General features: G+C 43.0%; 1 protein-coding gene across 1 annotated transcript in view; it reads right to left on the bottom strand.

The window, feature by feature from the left end:
• The window catches only part of SEZ6L (seizure related 6 homolog like), a gene marked incomplete at its 5' end in the record, with an annotated part of 799,882 nt that overhangs the window by 268,129 nt on the left and 509,775 nt on the right, over nucleotides 1-21,978 (bottom strand). The window contains one exon of the mRNA XM_086951928.1: nucleotides 20,912-21,050. Within this exon, the coding sequence (XP_086808054.1) occupies nucleotides 20,912-21,050 (139 nt within the window). The remainder of the gene's footprint in view (nucleotides 1-20,911; nucleotides 21,051-21,978) is intronic.

Genomic DNA, 21,978 nt, shown 5'->3' with positions numbered 1-21,978 from the left:
TTAATGCTAGTGCTGACCTTTTTATTACAAGCATAATTCTTTGATGTAATAAGCCTGCTATGCCCGTTGCTGTATATATAGAGTGGGCCTTCCGGCAACAGATTGTGGCTAGTAGATCAGCCTTTTATGCGAAGCTGAACGGAAACACACCTAAAACTCAGCTAATGACACCACCTGCTCCGATACTCACTGCTGCAGTTGTTTCCAGGTTCCCAAACACACTTCTGAAGCACGTAAAAAGGCATGCAAAACCTTCCAAGGCAGCTGTGGAAGTGCTGAACATTATTCTTGACAAGGCTAGTTTGAAGGTCATGAGCGTCAGGTGTTCTTTTGATTAAATGTCAAATTATTGGATTCAACAGCGAATGTTGATGTGCAATATACTGGGATATTTAGTTTAGTGAAGCCAGGACAATACAATCGATCCTTCACGAAAACTACTGAACGTTCGCCGTTAGATTAAATACGAAGACTGCCTGAAAATTCGCTTACTCTCGCAGGCAGTTGCCTGAAAATTCGCTTACTCTCGCAGGCAGTTGCCTGAGAATTCGCTTACTCTCGCAGGCGGTTGTTCATGAGGGCGGGGTGCGGAGCCACGCTAAGTATCAAGTACCACTTGATTTTTCACGAGGGGCGCCACAGCCATCAGCCTGCCCCCTAGCAGGAGAAATGTGTGGGTGTGACCTTGGTTGCTAATAAGCAGCATGGTGGACTGGAGCAGTGGCTGGCAGCCTGACGTGCACTTTGCAGCTCTCCAACCCGATCTGTTTTAGACAGCTGGGTGGAGAACAAGCACAAACCTCTAGGGCCTGAAGGAGGGACCAACCAACCTGCTCCATCTAATCCTGGTGCTTCTCTCATGCTGGGCAAGAGCATTCAAGCAGTGTCTGGATTGGTTAGGGGAGCTCTTCATGCCAAAGACTGCAGAAGAGCCCGTTGGTAAGTACCATGTAACTTTATATCATTTATATCAAATGTGTCATGCTTGTAGTTTAGTTTGTGTTTATTTTTTATTTTAGGCTTTTGGAGCAAGGCGTTTTTATTCGGTCTTTTGGAGGGAAGGGTTGTTTAATGTAGTTTCTTTGGAAGCATTGTGACCCTTCGCGCACCCCACCACCTTCAAAGGTTACCAGCTACTCCTGCAACGTTTTAGGCCAGCAAAAAATTGCAACACAATAATTAAAACTTGGAAACATGATTGGAAACATTGTTACTTTGATATTGCCACACCTCTTCCCTCACACACTCCATGTCGTGGTACTTAAATTTTCCAACTCTAGCTTGGACTGAGGCTTTAAATGGCATCATCGTAGAGCAGTTGAGGTACATAGATTTGAGCAGTTTTGCGATACACAGGCCCTCATTAGGAATGCCCGGCTGGGAATGCGATTATTACCGCACCTTTTAAAATCCAATACAACAGGGATCTGAATTTAAAAGGCGAGATACTTATCGCATATTACAAGTTGTGCCCCTCAAAATTAAGCATAACACACACAATTGCTATTTCCCATTCCAAATTCTACATGTTTTGCCGTTTTACCCGTCTTTTTCCCTGATAAATTTCGTCAGGTGTCACCTGCCAGAACTTATCAGGGAAAACTCAGTTGGTGGGATAATGATATCACAAAACACGTGGACATGGATTGGAATTTAGTCCTGCCCTGCACTGTAATCAGGTCCATAGTCTTACACTCCTATTTTGAAGGGACTTGGCTATAATTTGTGATATGCACAGACTTTTGAATACATTATAACTTACATGATGTTTTGCAAAAGGTCATATCTGAGAGGTGCTGGTATCTTTTCCAAACTTAAAATATTGACCTGTCCTATTTCCTCTAACTTGATTTTTGTTTCTTGGCTTGAGGACATTCTGACCTAATGGAGAAGTGGGAGACAGCCGGAAAGTTATTAAGACCTCCAGCTCACAGTTAACGCTAAAGGGATTCACACTGTGTTAGGTTACTTACCATATTTCCCAACTAAGTTCATTCAACTGACGATCAGTCTCCTTCATTTACATACATCTCTGTAAAAGCACAATCCATTATTAATTATACTATTGCACGTCTATCATTATTCAAATATATATCTAAGTTCTCCATAACACCACACACAGAAAGTGATCACTCTGGGCAGCACTTGGACCTCTCTTCTGAAATCTCCCTACTCATGAAAGCAACTGACCTGGGGCATCTATCTACACACACCATAGACTTGAAAAACTTGAAAAAGCTTAACTGGAATTTGTGTCGAGGCCATTTGTTGCCCAATGTATATGCAAATGGAAGAGGTATAAAGTAATCCAGACCAAGCATGCAAAATGTTTACCTCCAATCTTTTGACACAACAATCCTATAAAACCTGCAAGGCCCTAGGCCATTCCACTGGCAGAAGCAGTGGAATTTGGTTATTCCGCTTTACTCTTGTAACACAGAATTTTAAATACCGCCTCTCAACAAGCAGAAATAATCTGCATCAATGTATTTTTCTATGAGTGCTGCAAGAAGGAGCATCCATTTATGCTTAAAAATCACTGCGGATTAAAGTTTAATCTGCAATGTTTTTTAAACATAGAGGGAACTGCTCACTCTTACGGCCCTTTTTAGAAACAAACAACCACTGCAGGGGCACACCTCAGTAATTACTGCAGAGTATGTACGAGCGCCGAAGGGTATGCATTGCAGTACATACCCCTCGACACACTTTCCTAATCTGCATTAATAACTGCAGAGTATGTAAGTGCCCCGAGGGGTATGCACTATAGTGAATTTTAAACAGTGTTGGAAGAGGGAGAAGTCTCTCTATGTTTAAAGCCACAGTGGTTTAGAAACCACGGTATACCACTCGGAGGCGGAGCCCTTACATACTCTCAGTAATCACTGCAGAGTGTCTAAGGGCGCTGAGTGACATTTGGCTGCACTAAAATGCATCCTCACATCCATTTTTGGATGCTAGGGAGCATTTTGCGCTAAGAAAATGGTGCCAAAGTCCAGTACGCCCCTGTGGAATTCAGTGGAATCTTGCAGAATTTTTTATGTAATTCCGCAGATTTCCAAAGCGTAAAATTCTACCAATTCCACCCACCCCTACAAGACACATGTACAGGCCTCAAGGCTAAGACGTAAAGTGTGGTATTCAACATCTCCGAGAGCTGAACAAAAAATTACATCAAGAGCTAAGATTCAGTAAGCAAAATTTTGAGAATCAAGTTCAATCTGTCTCAATGTCATCAAACAACGTAAAAGCCCACCCCACAAGGTTTGGTTGCTGAATGCTATCAAGCTTACTTTATGCATATGATGTCCTCATAATGAGTAAGACACAGATCAGTTTACAGAGCCTACTGAACATGCTTTATGGTTATTCCATCACCAATTATTAGTAAATCTTGACAAAAATAAAATGATGATAATGGAAAACAAAATTTTAAAAAACATAATTTGAGTCTTGAATGGCCGCTGATTACTGAGAGAAACTGAATCCAAATACCTTGGGATCCTTAAAGCGAATCAAGGCGCATTCCTCCCCAATAAGCAGTACATCAAAAACAGAGCCTCCTCTTTGCTCTATGCTTTTTGCGCAGTGTATAATCTGCTTTCAGGACAAATATTGGTCCCTATGTCGAAAGTCATACAGGCTAAATCACTTCTCACTCTTGCATATGGAAGTGCTGAGGGGAAGGGAGGATCATATCACGTTGAGATGGTAGAAGGTATTCCACTTGCCACAACACTCCTCTGCAACTCAAATCAGAATATAATTTGGTCTAATAAAGCAGACAATTGCCCATAAAGGGGCATATCAGAATTTGTTTTTCAAACTTTGCACGACCAAAAGGATAAACTTACCCACCAGCTTTGGCTGTAAATTACGTATTTAGGAGAGAAAATGCCCATACATCTAGATGAGTCATGATCTGATCTGGAAATAGGAGGGCCACGGAATACTCCTGTCAGCTTTAGCATGTTTCAAAAACTCCTCCCCAGAAATATGCGCGCATTGTTATTACTGGGAGACAAATTAGAATTGTCAAAGCGTGCTCATGCATGGACTGTAATAACAGTTATCAGGTACTCACTAGCTAAGCCTATCTGGGTATGTCTCTAAAAAGTTTTAAAGCACATACACTTGCTATGCCATTTGGAAGGGCTGCCAACTCTAAATGCAATTACGAAATTGCATATGACTAATGCTAGCCAGAACTGCAGACTTTGTTACCACCTTAGGGAGTCCATCAAACATATCGTATATGATTGTCCTGCGCTGGCAATTGTGAGAGGAACCTATTTAATTCATTGGGACTCCGCTAGCGTATGCATGCAGTTATGGCCTTAATTCAAGTCGCGAAAATGAACTTGAGTGCATGCTTTGTAAAGTTTATGAATTTTGTGGAAAAAAGCTTGGGAAAACTAGTGGTGAACTAATTATCTTTGGGTGCTGTTCTTTTAAAAAATTGAATTGTAATCATATTTTAATGATAACTTTATATGCAAAGGTGTTGACGAATTGGCGTTAATACATTTTTTGCATTTCTTTCACTAAGCTCAATCAAACCATGTACTCTCCCAGTACAATGAAAGGAAGCAGCGATAAAAGATTAAAGGAACTTTACTATGCATGTGTCAGTGAAAGCCTAACTAGAATAAAAGACATGTGTTAGTGTGTGCCTATGAGAGTGTGATGTTGTCACAAGCCTTCCAGAGGTCTGGCAGTAGGTGTAGCTGTGAAGGGAAGGGCATTGTCACTGCTCAGTCAATCAGTTACGTCTTCTGCCAGTTTGTCTTTCCTTCATGATAGCTACTATTTACATCTTTTATTTTTGACACTGCTTCATATCTCCAGAACAGACTTTCATTTAAGGGCCTTCCAGTTCTATATAAAGCATCAATATACTCTTTTTTTGCAAAACACTGTGTAATTTGCACAGCATCTTCTATTTGGTCTTAAATGGGGAGACAAGCATACCTTCTGCATTACTTGGACTGGGAAAATCTAGTATATTGGTCTCATAGTTCTTGTATTTGTATTTACATTTATAAAGCGTGCAGCTACCCAACATGGTCTCCCGGCATTGAACATGTGGAGGCTGCAACAGCTGAACAGAAATAAAGACAGGACTACAGAGGAAAGAATAAAAAACAAGGAGGTCAAACAGAATTACTAAAGAACAGCGTCTTTAACCGCATCGCTGCTGCGGCGATTTTTGCGCTGTGCGGCTGTTTTCCTTTTCCCGCGATACATGACGAGCTCAGCTCGTCATCAGCATACGCCACCCGTGGCTGATGACGAGCTGAGCTCGTCATCAGCATCGAAAGGGTTAAATTCTTACGGAAGGCCAACAAAGATTGATAATTTCTGAGGTCCAGTGGAAGGGCATTCCAGATCCTGGGGCCAAGACAAGAGAAGGAGCGACCCTTCATGCGGGCCAACCGAAACCTAGGAACTGAAAACAATGAGAGACTTGAATAGCCCAATTGTCGAGACGGAACATATAGTGTAAGCAGGCTTTGAATGTATGAAGGAGCAAAGCCCCATTTGATGCAAAACATGTAACAGAGGGACTTAAACTCAATATGCTTACTCACTCTAAGCTAGTGAAGTTGATGGAGTAGAGGAGAAGCGGAAGACAATCTCAGCAGAGGAAAAAGAAGATGTTATTATATATTGATATAGATTTATTGTCAGTACGAAATTACTTTGTCGAATGACAAAATCAAACTAAAAAAGATATGTCCTGGAAACAAACCCTTGGAACAGATGTTGTTTCCGGGATCCTGTGTAGAACTTTGGATGTGATGTATTAACATTAGAGTGTGTTGAATTCTGTTAAATGAAAGCTGACATTGATAGACACCTTTTTTATTTGAAGCACCAACTTATTGTCTGGGTCTTCACCAGTTATTGCCTACTGAAAGTTGGCTTACCATTTCTCCTTAATTAGCATTGGGGATTTTGCCACGTAGCTTGTAAAGACTTTTTACAATGTAGGTATCACCATGCCACAGTCAGATAGACCTAACAGGGTAATAGAACACAGGGGCTCTGCAGGAGTGCCAGACATATATTCCTGACAGAATTATACTAAGGTGTCAGCATACTGTTAAATTGTCTACGCTCAAGATTGAAAGTGGTTTGGACAATCTCTACTGACAAATTAGTCACTCATCACTATGCAACTACTCAGTCTCCAACCCACTGTCACCTTCTTTCTATTGGTGTTTTTGAAATTTGCAACCCAACATAACTGTATTTCCAAAGGATGGGATCTGGCTCATCACAATACCTGGGCAAAATATGATCTTTTTTGATTTTCCAAACCTCAGCAATAACTGCCTCAGTTTACTTTCAAATGAGACGTCTTTGCTAATCAGTTCAAGACCTCAAAGTGGCGGTCAATGCTGGTCACTTTGTGTTATCAGTATAAAATGACACAGCATGCTCCGCAGCTTTCACTCAAATATCCCTTCAGTGATCTTTTAAATTTGATTTTTTTCATTAATTATTTATATGCTAAAAATCCACTTCAAGAACGAGCCAACCTCACATATAAAATCAGAATCCCCACAGCCTATTTTAGATAGCCTAAATATTCGATAATCTTAAAAATCACTCTATGTATTTATGTCATTGAAATACACAGCATTGCTTTCACACAATTAACTGGTCCAAAAATAGTAAAGTACATCAATAATAGACAAGACTCAAGAAAAAGAGCAATTAAGTGCAGTAGTGATGCACTACTAATGCGACTGGTCGGTCCAACGGTGGTATACACTTTTCAAAACGAGAAGGCGCAGGAGCCTCTTTCTCGCTTACAAAGAAAAAAGACAGTGAAGATTATTTTTTACCACAGAGTGTTTACCATTTGAGTTACATGAACATAAGCCTTCTTTTATTGCAATTAAAAAATTCTTATGGAATTGTAGGTAGCTAAAGAAGCAGGATTGTGAATAACTGGTCAGTTGCTTCTTCACTTTTAATAACTGTTTAAATAAAAAAAAACTTAATGGGAAACAAGAATTATTTACAAGAGGAACAAGGTCCAGGCTTGTGGCTAAAAAGAACAAATTAGCCATCACATTTACATTTTTACCCACAAGGGACTTCCCAAGTTAGGTGCTATTGTCATTGTTCACATCACATATAGGGGGATATGTACAATAGAAGTGGCAGAGTGAGGCATTAACCAGCATAGCTTAACGCCTCACTCCACCACTTCTGAAATACAAGGCGGCACCATATTTACAACGTTATGGTTCAGCCTTGTGTTTCCCCCTGCGATGGGACTACACTTAGCAGTGTAGTGTCAATGCAGGCACCCTTGCAGCATAGTGCAAGGGTGTCTGCGTGAAGGGAAGGATTGTTTATGTGAAGGAAGGTGTCCCTTCCTGCACGTAAATAATCCTGAAATGCCATTTTGTCACTTTCATGGGTGCTGCTTAATGCAGCACAAAATAAAGTCACAAATTTGAATTTTTTCTATAAAGATTGTTTATGTGTAGGAAGGGGGATCTTCCTGTACATGACCAATACATGGCATTTTGCTTTTCCCTTGTGTGCTGCGTTATGCAAAAGCAAGGAGAAATAATGCATTTCTCCTTGTTTCGCCAACTTTTGGTGCTAACTCCTATGTACGCTGCCCTTGTACATAGGGGGCAGCGTCAAAATCGCAACACCCATTGCCTGCCCCTTTCAAGCTAACCATAGCGTGAAAGGGAGCTTATTTACAAGGCAGCATTAAGCCAACGTGGTTTAACGCTGCCTTGTAAATAAGGCTAAGCCCCTAGCGCCACCACAACGTCAATAAAAGTGATGTAGTGGTAGTGATAGGAGCATGTACATATGCCCCATTGTGCCAAACATCTGTATAATCTGACTAGACCTGTGTATAGCGTACATAGCTCTTGTGCTCTAAGGTTTTCTATGTATGAGTACGGTGTGTAACTGGCTAAGATTAGCCATGTCGCTCTCTCATTGCTGAGGGGACCTAGTTTAATATCATTTCTGGCATGTGGTAGAGCACCTTGGAGCCAAGGGACATATTTAGAAGACGTTAACACTGCTGTAGCATCAATTTTGTACTGCCTTATTTACAAGTTGCCAGTAAATGGAGTTAGCGCCACTTTTCTGGCAAAAACGTGAATTTTAAAGATTGCCACTTCTATTAGCGAGAGTTAACGAAAATGAGATGCAAGGGGGGCGTTCCTGTGAAAAAATGCAGCTAACCCCACTTCACGATATTTACAAGGAATACCTTGTATGGTTGAAAACCCCAAAAATGCCAGTAAATTCAGTTAGAAGCAGTTGTTTAAGACCAGAAAATAGCTGGTCTTAAAATTGGTGCAAACATTTGGGGCCTCATTTCTGAGGTTTTGGTGCAGGACAGCGCCACAAAGAATATTGCTGCACTGCCGTGCGTCAAAAACTCTAGAATGCGCCCCACAATAAGATAAGGTGCAGTCCTGGGCCTCATTCATGAAAAGTTGCTGTAACAAAATAGGGTTGGCACACTTTTAACTGTGCCTTGCTTGCGACGCCATGGATATGCTGTATTTACTGTACAGCGCTCCATGTCGCAAGGATTTACAGATATGTCAGTATTCCGGATGTATATGTCAGCGCTAAAGTCACGCATTGCTGCAATTTTGTTGCAAGCATGAAGCAACTCCAGAAATGACAACACTGACTCCCGAAGGAAATTGTAGAAACAGATCTGACCCTTTCATTAGTAACGCAGGCATGCTCAAAGTGAAACACAAGTCAAACTCAAATTTTCATTTAAAAAAATGTAGTGAAGCAATAGGATTCTTGAGTAGAATACATGTGCTGCAATGATCAATAGAAAGAAACAAAACAGAGTAATCAAAATTACGAGAATGGTAAAGAAGGTAAACTCCTACCTAGTGATTCCTATCCTGATAGGCATATGTAGTGTGAATCTGCCAGAATACCATAAGGTTGCCTAACTCCCCATTTACATGTGGGTATGCATCATCTGGCCTCCCGTCTTGTGGGGCCATTATGATGGAGGGCGGTGGCGATCCACCCTCCATAAATCCCCGCCTACCATTTACTCCACGCCATATTACCATAATCTTCTCGATTGCCAGCCGGGCGGGACTTAGGCAATATATGGCGGCGGTGTCTGGAAGACACCGCCATCCATATTAGGATGCCTGGTAGTGTAGCTCTTTCCATGGCAGCGATGTTGCCATGAAAAGGCATGCAGGAATTGCTTTAGGGACCCGATAAGGGCCCCCACGTTTGGCTGTACACAAAGTGACAGGTATCACGTGGTGCCTGCCACCTTGTGTATAGCAATGTAGGGGGGTACCCCCCTACATTGCTATACACAAGGTGGCAGGCACCACGTGATACCTGTCACTTTGTGCATGGCAATGCACAATATGCCTATTTAACATTGCAGTGGGTGCTGCTGACAGCACCGCTCGCCGCAATGTTAAAGTCCAGAATGCGCCTGCCAGCGTGGCAGGCGCATCCTAATTGTCCTTGTGGGACCATCCTGTTTTCCGTTACTGTGGCGGGCGGAGCCCGCCCTCCATCGTAATAGGGCCCTTGGTGTAGAGCAGGCCGCCGTCCTTCTCAAGAAGGTAACAGGATTCAGTGGGGCTGGAATCCCAGCATGGGGCAACCTCAACAGTACGAATTAAATGCTCCTCTGCCTACAGAAAGGAGCGCTGTAGTTTATATAATGAACTTCACCCATGCTTTCCATGCAAGAGCCCTGGTTTGGCTGTCATTGTTGATTCTACCCTTGCAGAGCTGTTGCCGAACGGAAAACAACAAACAACAACATTTTGTGCAGTGAACTTAGTCCTTGTGCAGAATATTCAAGGGCCTGATAATATGTCTGCGAAGAAATGTAGGTTTGAGCAAACCCATTTCTGAGAGCATTATCCCTTACAAGCATGCAAGCAAATGTTAGTCAAAAGTTATTGCTTAAAAGATATCAACTTTAAATATGCACAATGGTGGTGTTCTGTGCCAAGGGCCTATGTAACCTCACGACATGGGAATGGTCCAATTGATAAAACGTATGTACAACTCAAGCATTAGCAAGTAGAATCTTTGCCTTAAGGTGGCATCCTAAACGAATAGCATCAATAGTAGTATTTGATGGGATTGAAACAAGCCTTTTAAAACACAAGCCTTCAAGAAGACCCCAATCGCACCTGCGATTCAGTGCACACTATTCTGATCCACATAGGGTTTGGGGTTTTAATTTCCCACAGACTGCTCTCAAGAGCTCCAATAGCTAACATCAGTGGATGCTTTGCTGTTTGGTACCCCTTACCACACAGGAAAGTAAGCAAAGTACACACTACTTGTGATACTGCAAGGTGAAAACAATAGGGTTCAATGGGCAACCATATTTGGTAACTTGCCGAATATAAGGAGTCAGATATCATGGTGTTGTGCTTCATGTATGCTGCTGGGAATGTTTATAATAGTTAAATCCATGCAATGTATCTCAGACCAAAGGTTGTGCTCTGCAGAACTTTGAAAATACTTTCAGCAGTCCATGCCAAAGACGTTTTCAGTGTCCAGAGAGGCCAACACAATCTCCTCCCCACCATCTGTCATTTCATCCAGATATCATGGTGTTGTGTTTCATACATGCTGTTGAGAATATTTATAATAGTCTATTACATACAATGTACCTCAGACCAAAGGTTGTGCATTGCAGATCTTTGAAAATACTTTCTGCATACCATGTCAAAGACTTTTTCTGTGTTCAGAGAGGCCAGCACGATCCATTATCCACCATCTGCCATTGCACCCATTGGATATGCCATGTACCTCAAATACAGAATTATTCTCCTTAGTGGCATAAATCCATATTGCAACAACAAATAATATCTGGGGGTCAAAAAAAGAGTAAGTAAGTCTAGCAGGAAGGACCACTATACCAAAAGCATGCAAAACAGTATCAGTGAGAGATAATAATTAGTGACCGGTCAAGTCAAGACTCAAAGGTACATGGAGAAAAATGTATTGTTCCCATCAGAAGCCACACTGTACCGCCCTTTTTGTCATCATTTGGGATCTCCTTACCCAGGAGACAAGACGGCCGGTAAATAATTACCGTGACCGAGATGTGATGTGAGGGCAGAACAGAAGGGTATGGTAGTGGCTAATGACAAAAGCAGTGTATGGTGATTGGAGTGGAAAAGTGAAGGGTAATTATAAAATTAGGTGAATGGGTGGAAAAAAGAAATTTTATTAATATCCCCCAAACCCTAAGATTAAAAGGCAGGTGTGGGTGCAGGTTTTAAATAATAACCGCACGTAATGGTGGTCGACATGTTTCTGCATTTCATAAGAAGCGATTTTCTAATGCATTCCTCAGGACCTAAAAATATACACTACTGCTTTGTAAATAAGATGAATAATAAAAGATATCACCTGGACATCCAGGCGTACTCAACCGTATACTGTCAGTGCATAATGGTAAGGGATCCAACATGTAAAACAAACAGACAAACAAACAAAGAAACAAATAGGACACTTAATGTTATACACATTGTTTCTGTTTGTAATCATAATGGCATTGCAATATGTTCATTACTGCGTGGGCGTGTGTGGACCAGTTGGTCTTTCAAGTTCGGTCCTCTCTTGAACTTGAAAGACCAACTGGTCCACACACGCCCACGCAGTAAGGAAGTGAGGCAAGTGGGTACCCTATGGGACCTTCCACCCGTGGTGGGACACCATCCGTGCGGGAGTTGTACCGTCTGTCCCCAGACCAAAAAGTCCACTGAGATCGACATCGGCACTAATCGCCCATGGACACAAAACAAGTTTACGAATTGCAACAGTAGTAACTTGATTTACTTGATCAAATGTCCATGCCAATTACAGTACGTCGGAATGACAACAAGAAAGGTACGGACACGTATTCAAGAACACAAAAGCACAGTGCGGTGCCGAAAACAAGCTACCAGACTCACCGCACACTTTCTGGAGAAGGGTCATGGTCCTGAAGAGTTTTACTGGACAGTCCTTGAGCAACCGCACATCCCTGACTTATGTGCGGACGTCAGCCGGTTTTTGTTCAAGATTGAACAAAAATGGGTATACCGCCTCAACAGCGACAAAGAGGGCCTCAATGAGCCTATACCCTGGATGTCCCTGTGAATGGTGCCCTGTATAAGGTCCCTCTGAATGGAGCTCTGTATAATATCACTATGCATCGTTTACTAATACCTGTCAGAAAGCGATCTAGCAGCCACGCTCTAGCATGCATACACTATGAGATTTAAGACATAGTAGTTGTGATCTTAAATACCACGGAGTGAGTTTTAAGTTGTGCAAACCTTAGAGCATATCTTTTTCCACTAATTAGAGGCTGAAATGGGTAGCGAACTACAACTCCCAGAATCCCAAGCATCACGTGACTGCTTTTGTCACGTGTTGTCTGACGAGTCACAACCATTCAAAACATTACCTCACTCCGCGATCGGCGCCCCCCCGAGCAGTACTGAAGACTGCCCGGAGACACCGACGGAGAGGTGAGTGAACGCTGAGCGAACTATCTTTCCAATGTACGCGGCGTTTGTTCTTTCCCTGCGCAGACACGGAGCAATACACGCCGCTAGAGGCCACTCCGCTCCCAAAGATACGATGCGTCGCAGGTATCGCACTGACTTCAAATTGCTCGTGCGTTTTTAAACAATGTTTACACGGAGCGTTTTCCATGCATAACAGTTCTCCGTTTAAATAAACCCACGATTATACGAATGTAGGGCAAATCATTAGAGTGACTCATCCTTACGCCCGTTTTGAGCGCTCTGTGAGTATATGATCTCGCCCTCACAAATAATGCGATAGACCCAAAACATACCAACGCTGGGTGGTCATCCTTACTGACTGTGATAGATTAAGGCGGTCACGCCTAGCCTGGTCACCACTTGATTTTATAAGAGGTCTAGATTACCTCTCGTCTCGAAGTACACTCTATTTTCACTCTGTTTTGTCTAGTGTCACATAACTAACCGCTTTGTAAATACAATATGATTATCCCCAGAGCGGTGCTCCTTTTACCTGCGCTGCAGCCAGGTGGGGTGAAGCCTCTCAACCTACACATAAGGGTGAGTGTATACTTGAAATGATGTCCCAGTATAAATGAACATATTGCAATGCCATTATGATTACAAACAGAAACAATGTGTATAACATTAAGTGTCCTATTTGTTTCTTTGTTTGTTTGTCTGTTTGTTTTACATGTTGGATCCCTTACCATTATGCACTGACAGTATACGGTTGAGTACGCCTGGATGTCCAGGTGATATCTTTTATTATTCATCTTATTTACAAAGCAGTAGTGTATATTTTTAGGTCCTGAGGAATGCATTAGAAAATCGCTTCTTATGAAATGCAGAAACATGTCGACCACCATTACGTGCGGTTATTATTTAAAACCTGCACCCACACCTGCCTTTTAATCTTAGGGTTTGGGGGATATTAATAAAATTTCTTTTTTCCACCCATTCACCTAATTTTATAATTACCCTTCACTTTTCCACTCCAATCACCATACACTGCTTTTGTCATTAGCCACTACCATACCCTTCTGTTCTGCCCTCACATCACATCTCGGTCACGGTAATTATTTACCGGCCGTCTTGTCTCCTGGGTAAGGAGATCCCAAATGATGACAAAAAGGGCGGTACAGTGTGGCTTCTGATGGGAACAATACATTTTTCTCCATGTACCTTTGAGTCTTGACTTGACCGGTCACTAATTATTATCTCTCACTGATACTGTTTTGCATGCTTTTGGTATAGTGGTCCTTCCTGCTAGACTTACTTACTCTTTTTTTGACCCCCAGATATTATTTGTTGTTGTATATTGAGTTTGGGGCTTATATCTGGTTGGTCGGTAAACCCGCCCTTAGACCCTCTCTAACTATTTGTTGAACATAAATCCATATTGACCTCTGTATACCAGATCAATCACGATTGTAAATAACAGACACATTAGCACCTTTTCAAAGGATTTCATTGAAAATTGAAAGTGACAAAATGCATTTATAGTTCAAGGCATCTTTGTTGGGTTTAGTGACAACAAAAATAGTAGCTTCCCACATAAAAGAGGTTATCATCAAAGAGACAGACTTGGACTCCTTCAGGATTCAAGTAGCTTATCTGCCAAGATACACTTATTGACAGTATACCGTTTACATTAGCTCTAATAAATTCCTCCTTGTCTAGGGATATCTCAAGGGTTACTTGCTGTTCATGCAACAGTCAAAGCAGTTCAGTTTTAATTAGATCCAAGTCTGCATCCATGCCTTTATGAGTTACGTGATTTTGCTATATGTTGATACCCTTTCGGCATCTATTCATAGATAACTAATTGTTACCTTCCTTTGTTTATATCATCATGCCGATTGATCTCTGATGTACGTCTTAAGGAGGGTGGGGTGAGGGACTTCCTTCACAGCTACCAGACCGGCAATGTTTTGTGATCTTGTGTCACTTCCTCTGGAGCAGTTGCCTATTCGTTTTGTGGTGGTGTTTCTTCAGTGTATACATTAACAGCACGTTTCAGAGTTTTTTAATCAAGTTGGTCTTTGGTGGTTCGAACACCAGGCTGGTCTCTCTCAAATGACTGTACACTTTTCTCACTGTTTGTGATGTCTCTTTCCAGTAACCTATGGGTACATCAGCTGACCAAGTGCATAATTCCTGATGATTGTCGTCATGGCCTCCTGTTCAGACCCTCTGCTACGTCCTACATTCTCATTCTCTTCAACCTAATGTACCATGATCTTTTCCAGCCTTTCCTAGTGTTTGCCAAGTTGTTGCACTCTCTAGATGTGCAGCAATTTCATGCCATTTGAACTGTCCTTGTTTTACATTTCAGGTTTGCGGTCAGAGTGTGTTTGTCTATCACCCAATCCAAAATGCCAGTAAAATCCTCATGCCACAACATGAAAGCACTTGTGTGAGGTGCACAGAATTCACATAAGGAGGAAAATGAATTTATCTGTTGGGTTTGTATACATTTAAAAGACAGACCTCTAACCCATGAAGTAATCCACTCAGCTTCACATCTCTTTTATCACAGTCAGCTTCAGATGTATAGCTGACTGACTTGTTCCAACAGCCAGTCAAATTCCACCCCTTTTGAATAAGGTGTGTATTCCGAGTGGTAGAAACAGCCACCGTTGGGCTCTCAATATGAGTGGCCTGGAGCTATATCAAAAAGGAATATCACTCCTGGCCTTTCCGGCTCGCCTGGTGTCTCCAACCCTAAAATTATAGGATTTGCAAGTCCTGCTCTAGCAATTCCAGACCCGGACCCTTGTGTGGTGGTGCAGAAGCTGTAGTCAGTGTCTGCGCTTAGCTTATACGCAGCACAACGGAGGTAGGGAGCTGCAAATTATTTACCCCCATCTTCCTTCACTTGATGTGTCCTACCCCGCTCCTTAATAACTGCACCATGGCCCTCCTAAAAGCAACTGCATCCCTTTAACACCTGCTGTAGTAAGGAGGTAGTAAATGGATGCAGATTAGTGCACTGCATTCCCCTGGAAAGGGAAACAATCATGTAAGTTTAGACCCAGTATCCCAAGGTCCACATGTTTTTCCATATTTCAGGTGAAATACGTCATAATCCTTCATCTTAGGTGTGGGAATATCAGCTGGAATGAGGCCTCTAACGATCTTCCTTCTCTCTTACCACAACAGGTATACTACCTGCTTGATGTGAATAACATTTCTCTATAGGTACAAGCCTATTCTACTTCTCTTTAGGTGACCATTAAGCTCACTGTCATTCCTTTAAGACAACATGGCTATACCATCACCTTAGTATTTCTCTGTGGTTAGTAGTCCATTGGCCTAGCTATTGGTGGTATTTTGGTGTAGGTGCTTTGTATCTTCCCCGCTTACCTGTCTTGCTGCTCAGCCAGTGTGGATGAATAGTGGAATGTTGGTATGTGTGATGTAATGATAGAATGTAGAGGATGCCTGGTGGATGGATGTCAGTTGCCTGGTGGATGGATGTCAGTTGAGAGATTGGGCTGAGCAGCAAGGGAGCTGCTCCTGGTTGGGCTTTCTATATTCCTTACTTAAGACCTGATTCTTCATGTAATCCTGTACTGGAGATCTAATAAACCTACTTAATCAACTTACCTTCGGCTAGAACCATACTTATTACACTCTTTCATGTGGACATAGTCTTTAAGCCCTTGCAGAGCTCGGGCATGTTGCTGCCTAAAAAGAAAAGCTAAATGCCCGTCCCATTGGGCATCCAGTACAACGTCTCTTCCACATGGTTAGTGTTGCACCCGGCCCTCTCTGCCAGAGGCGTAACATAGTCAGTGATATTTGGGGGTGGGTGAATTTCAAATTACCCAAAAATAAAGTAGTGGGCTGACAGGTGGAAGGTTAGGATCTAAACTTTCCAAACCAAAAAAGCAGTGGGTTGCTAGGTGGAGATTGACCAAGTTTGGTTTTGGACTATTACTATTAGGATCAAGGTACAATCAGAGGAAATTCAGAGGGCAACCTAAATATTGTATCTATGCAGCACCAGTTTTTGGTGAAGCCATTTATAACTTGATTGACAAGCACCCTCCTACCCTGAAAGCGAATCTATTTCTATCTGTCTGCACACCCATTCCCCATTTCAAAGTAAGAGGTGGCATCAACTCCTCCAAGAAGGCTCTCACATCCTATATTTCTGTAGACAGTAAGCCTTGGAGCCTTGAGGGAGATATAAAGTGCTATATGAATAATGCAATGCAACAAATATAATACAGTATTGTATTACTCCTCAAAAACAAGTACATACTTCCATGTCTCATGATCTGAAAAAAAAGAAGTGGGGGTTACGATTTTGGGACTCTATTGTACGGCAATCTTTCGAGGGTCTGTTGCAAATGGCCCTTCTTAGGGGGATATCCCTGAAACGTTTTGCTTTTTGTTGTCTTTGATTTTGCCAACTCTCTTACCTTAGGACTCTGGGCACTTTACCACTGTACTGCAGCAAGAAAGTGCACGCTCCCTTCCTACACAAGCCAGGATAGGTACGTACTTGATTGTTTTAGGTGTCCTACCTGTGAGTGCTCTGTAAAAAGGTACACCACATACCCAGGGTGAGTACTACAATGGCTAGTAATGGGACACAGCACTGATTGTGCCACTCACCGGAATAGCCTATGAAACATGTCTCATGGTCAGGTTGGCCTTTCTCACTCAGTAGCCAACCCTGAGGGAGACTTTACCTACCACCATTGAGACCCTAGGGTAAATCCTGAGCGGTGGAGCCTTGGGTATATGAGTGGCCAGGTAAGTACACCTGTGTGTTTACTGTCCAGTTAGGAATAAACCCCCATGTGGAGTTTCTCTACCTAGGGGGTCGGCTCCCCCCATGGGACTCCTCCCGGGTGTGGCTGATTCTCTGGTTGTGGCCGTAGGGCTTGGGGCACTTTCCTACTGTAAATGCAATGTGAAAATGCGTGCGCCATTCTTACACTTGTTAGGAAGTGGTACTTAAGTGCGGGTTCTAAACACATGTAAGGTCTGCTGTTGCAGGCCTTTGTGTGCACACTCACACCTATGGTGGTTGTAAACATTGGATTCACAGTGGCAAATCCTTTCCAGTGGTAAAAGTGGCTTTGTCGTGATTAGTGTGGAAATGCCACTACTAGTCCATCATCCCCTTTGGTTTTGCTTTGTTCACTACTAGAAAGTGGCCATTTTTCTGCATTCTAACTCTTTGTGTGCCTTGGTGCTTGCCTTCAGTCCACACTGATTGCTGGGGATGCACTTCTGGGCATTCCCCAGCTACAGAGCATGCAACTGGAATGACAGATCTCTGCCATTTGCGGGCCTTGCTGGATAGAGTGGAGGACGACGTTTTGACACATGGCCTCTGGAGCCCGATCATGGCCTCACTAAATATTAAAATCTGCATTCCATTGGCTTATGGCTGACAGGGCTGAAATTTAGGGGCGACATCTGAGGTTCAAAGGGAGACCCTTTGCACCACCCCCAACTTCAAAGGCACACTACAGTATAAATACTGGGGCTATACTTTAGCAGGGCAGGAATACACTTGTGGGCGTGGGACCAAAGAACTAGGAACTGTGTGATGCACACTGCCAGACGAATCTGTTGTGCACAAGGAGAATTACTGCCAATAAAAGGGACTGCATGCCCTTCCTGAATAGTGTTGGCCTGGGCTGACTACCTGATGCTGTGTGGCACCCTGAAGTGTGCTCTCCATCGGTTTGCTGGCTTGCCCTCTGTTCCTCCAGAGATATCAGAGACATCAAAAATCTTTTACGAGGGACACACACCTGCTACTTGTGACACCTGGAGAGCGGTGCCCTCTTAAGGCCCCACATCATCTGCTGGATTCCATCTGGTAGCGCAGCATGATTGTGGAACTAAGAATTGTGCCTGAAGATTGGATTGCCTTGTGCAGAGCACCAGAAATTGGGCCAGTGTCTAAGGTGTACGGCCCTTGCATCACAGGGACTCCAGCTTGCATAAATGTCTTGTTGGTGGTGAGAAGATTCACCCTTTGGGGAATCCAGCGTGCCCCACTTTGTCGTTCATGCTGTAGCTCTCTTGTGCAACTCGCCGACTGCATGCACATTGTGTGCTGCATCCAATCAAGGTGGTGACCCTCAAAGGGGGGTGTATTCATAGTAGGGCCTTATTCTACCTTGTGAGGCATTGCTGAACGTGCTCCTGTGTGTGTGACCGGAATTGTCTAGTGCGACTCATGTCAATGCACACCAGACATGGTGCCTCATTTCTAGGGAAGTACAGACTTTGCAACTCTTCGTTATGTGTGACTGGCACTGTCTGGTGCAAGCTTTATCAATGTGCACCGGACGTTGTGCCTCATTTCCAGAAAGAAGTGGAATTTGCAACTCTTCATTATGTGTGACTGGAACAGTCTGGTGTGATCCCTATATCAACCCTTACCAGACTTTGTGCCTAAGTTGCTTGGCAGCGACTCTGATAGACATATATCTGAGTGAGTGCCCCTTTCATCCTAGAGGCTCCCCTGCTTTATTCTCCAATCATCGATTGTTCCCTTTTTGGGCCTCAGTGCCGCAGACCACCTGCCCTCTCCTCATCCGCCCCCCGACGACCTCCGGTTGCCAGGTAATATTGACACCTCAGGCTTGGGTGATGACAGGCTTTGCCTGGGCTGGTGGAACACTTCAGAGAAAGATCAGAAGCGGGTCAAGAGAATGTGTGATACCCCTGTGCTTCGCAGAACTGGGCTGGTTCTGGAAGGCAGCTGTGGAACCCTTTGGTGTGACCGACTATTGCCCTCAGCCCACTTCTGCTCCGCATCCTGTGGGTGAACTTCCTGAATGGTGGCCAATCTCTATTTGATGGCTACCTCCTAATTAGTCCTGCTACCTACCCCTACCTGCTTCCCTGGGACCTGACTAGGTGTGACTTTGGCAGCGTACGGCCGAGTGTCTAGGGGGGAGGACAAGTTATCTCCAATCAGTGGCTTGGGGCCACAGGATCTGCAGTGTGTTCTCGATTGACCTGCTAGGTATCAGTGCAAAGCATTAGGGTGCTGAGTGCGTATGCGTGTGAATGGGTTCCTTACGGACCTCCCTGATATGCATTGCACCTTGCATTGGTGCGTTGTGATCCAGGGTCCACCCTATAACTGTGAGATATTGAATTGTAAGAACTGCTAAAGTATCCCGGGGGTGGACAATGTGTTGCTCCACATGAGAGGGCTGGGGGTGCAGATTAGAATCTTTCCCAAGTCTGCATAATAATGATTGTCATTTTAATCTGGTTGGGCCTAGACTGCTAGTAATAATTCAATTTTTAATTTGTGCCCAGAAATACATGATGTTCATGTTGTGTTGATTATTGTGTGTGTTGAATTCAAACGTTATTTACATACATCTCGTGTGAAGTCTCTTTTGTGATGCTCAGGTTTTTTATCACAAGTTGGTGCTGTACCAATGCTTTACACATTGCCTCTGTGATAAGACTGACTGCTCAGTGCCAAGCTACCCAAGGGTGATCATAGGTTATACAGTGTGTGTAATCACCTGCATCTGGCTGGGGGATCCCCTTAGCCAACCAGAAAAGTGCCAATTACAGCAGGGTCTCCTCAGTGTTAGTGTGCACCGTGGTTGCTTATAAGGAGCAGTATATCTACAACTTAAGGGCCCATTTTAATTACAGCTCCCTCAACACTCTGCCTGACAGCATGTTTGTGATTGACTTTGAGTAGATGTTTACCATCTTAGCCAAGAAGGTGATTAACATGTTGCATGAGCAAGCCCCAGACATTCCTTCTTGTTTTACCACCTATCAAAGCATAACATTATTCTACATACACTTTGTGAACATGAGGGGATGCTGAAGCATTTTTAAAAAACCTTGGGGCACCCTCACTTTTACAGAAAGGAAATGTTCTTGGAATAACTACTTAAAGCATTGTTAAAAAAAACAGGTTTATATTTAAACTATTAAATATAACCATGACATATCACTTTTTACTATAAAAGTCTTAGATTGCGATTCCTCTCTGACTTTCCTGTTGCGATTATATGCCAAATGTAGAAATAGTAGAAATAGTTGGCTCCATTTATGAAAACAGAGCGGAAAAAGGCTTATTCCTATATGTTTATTTTTAAAGTAGATTTTGGCTTGTTGGAATAACCAGAGAATCTCAGGAGCACTCATGGAAATGTGAGACAGTCATAGATTTCCAGACATACACAGATTGGGAAAACTTTACTCATACATATTTTCCAATTTGACCTTAAAATCATTCAAAAGTTCGGAGAGAGAGCACATAGCACAAAATACACTTACAATAACAGGTATCTTAGTTCAAGATATTGTATATTCAGATTAAAGGAAATACTCACAGCTGAATGTCGAGGAAAATCCTCTTTTCATCCCCAACATGTATTCTCCACATACAATCTTCCCCCTCGTTGTATGGCTCAGGCCAGTTGGGAGACAAAATTACCCCTGCAGGCGCAGAGAGCTCTCCTCCACACATTGCTGCAAAATTGACCAGGAGACGAATGTTGATACAATATTATCATCAATTTCAAATACAACATATTTGATCTTATTCAATTTCAATTCAAAGGTTAGATGTATTAAATGAAGTGATGGGTGGAGAATGCAAGCAAATGAGCAATTCTTAATTCTTGCAATAATGGATATATATGGAATAGCCTGATTGGGAATGCGAACCACACTATACAGAGAGTAGGTTTTAATCCTCAAACAAGCATGCCATGCAAATTAACTGCAAGACCCAGGTCCTTCCAGCTACAATGAGCTTCCTAAAGGATTTCTTTTATCTAAGGAGAATTTAAAATGTTTAAATGACCAAAGTGGCTTAGCCTAGGGCTAATGATTATATCTATATGTGAGAAAATATACTCAGCTTAAACATTTAGGGGCTGATTATTATGTTGGGCAGACCGCAACTGGCCAACCATCTGTTGCAATGTGCCGGTCATCTACCCCTGTGGTCCACCTGCGGGATTAGGATGCGGCGGGTAAAGGCCTCAGGTGGAGTGACCATCTGCTGCTGTTCGGACGGGCTCATTGAGCCTATTGGAGCATCGGAAATGGTCATGATCCCTTAATGATGATGAAGCCAGCTTTGGCTCCGCAGTCAGGATCATGATGCAATTTTCAGATAGCCTTGCCATATCGACCTTTCCAACATGGTGATGCTGTCATGAAATGACTTTCCGGACCCCTAGTAGAGCCTCCTTGCCCCCTGGCCCTCTGCTATGGAACCTGGGCACACCTATGGTGCCCCCCTAAACATCCCTGCACCATGTGGCACCGTGAGGTGCCTGCCACACAGTGCAGAGAGGTATCCAAACATTCATGTAACTATGGCAGCTTGTGCTGCAGGCCTTTTCTGCCCACCACACAAGCTGCCATAGTAGAATGGATGTATCTTACC

Source organism: Lissotriton vulgaris, unplaced genomic scaffold (genome assembly GCF_964263255.1).
Source record: "Lissotriton vulgaris unplaced genomic scaffold, aLisVul1.2 SCAFFOLD_908, whole genome shotgun sequence".
NCBI lineage: Eukaryota > Metazoa > Chordata > Amphibia > Caudata > Salamandridae > Lissotriton > Lissotriton vulgaris.
The sequence above is the reverse complement of the archived record's forward strand: the minus strand, read 5'-3'. Positions and strand labels throughout refer to the sequence as shown.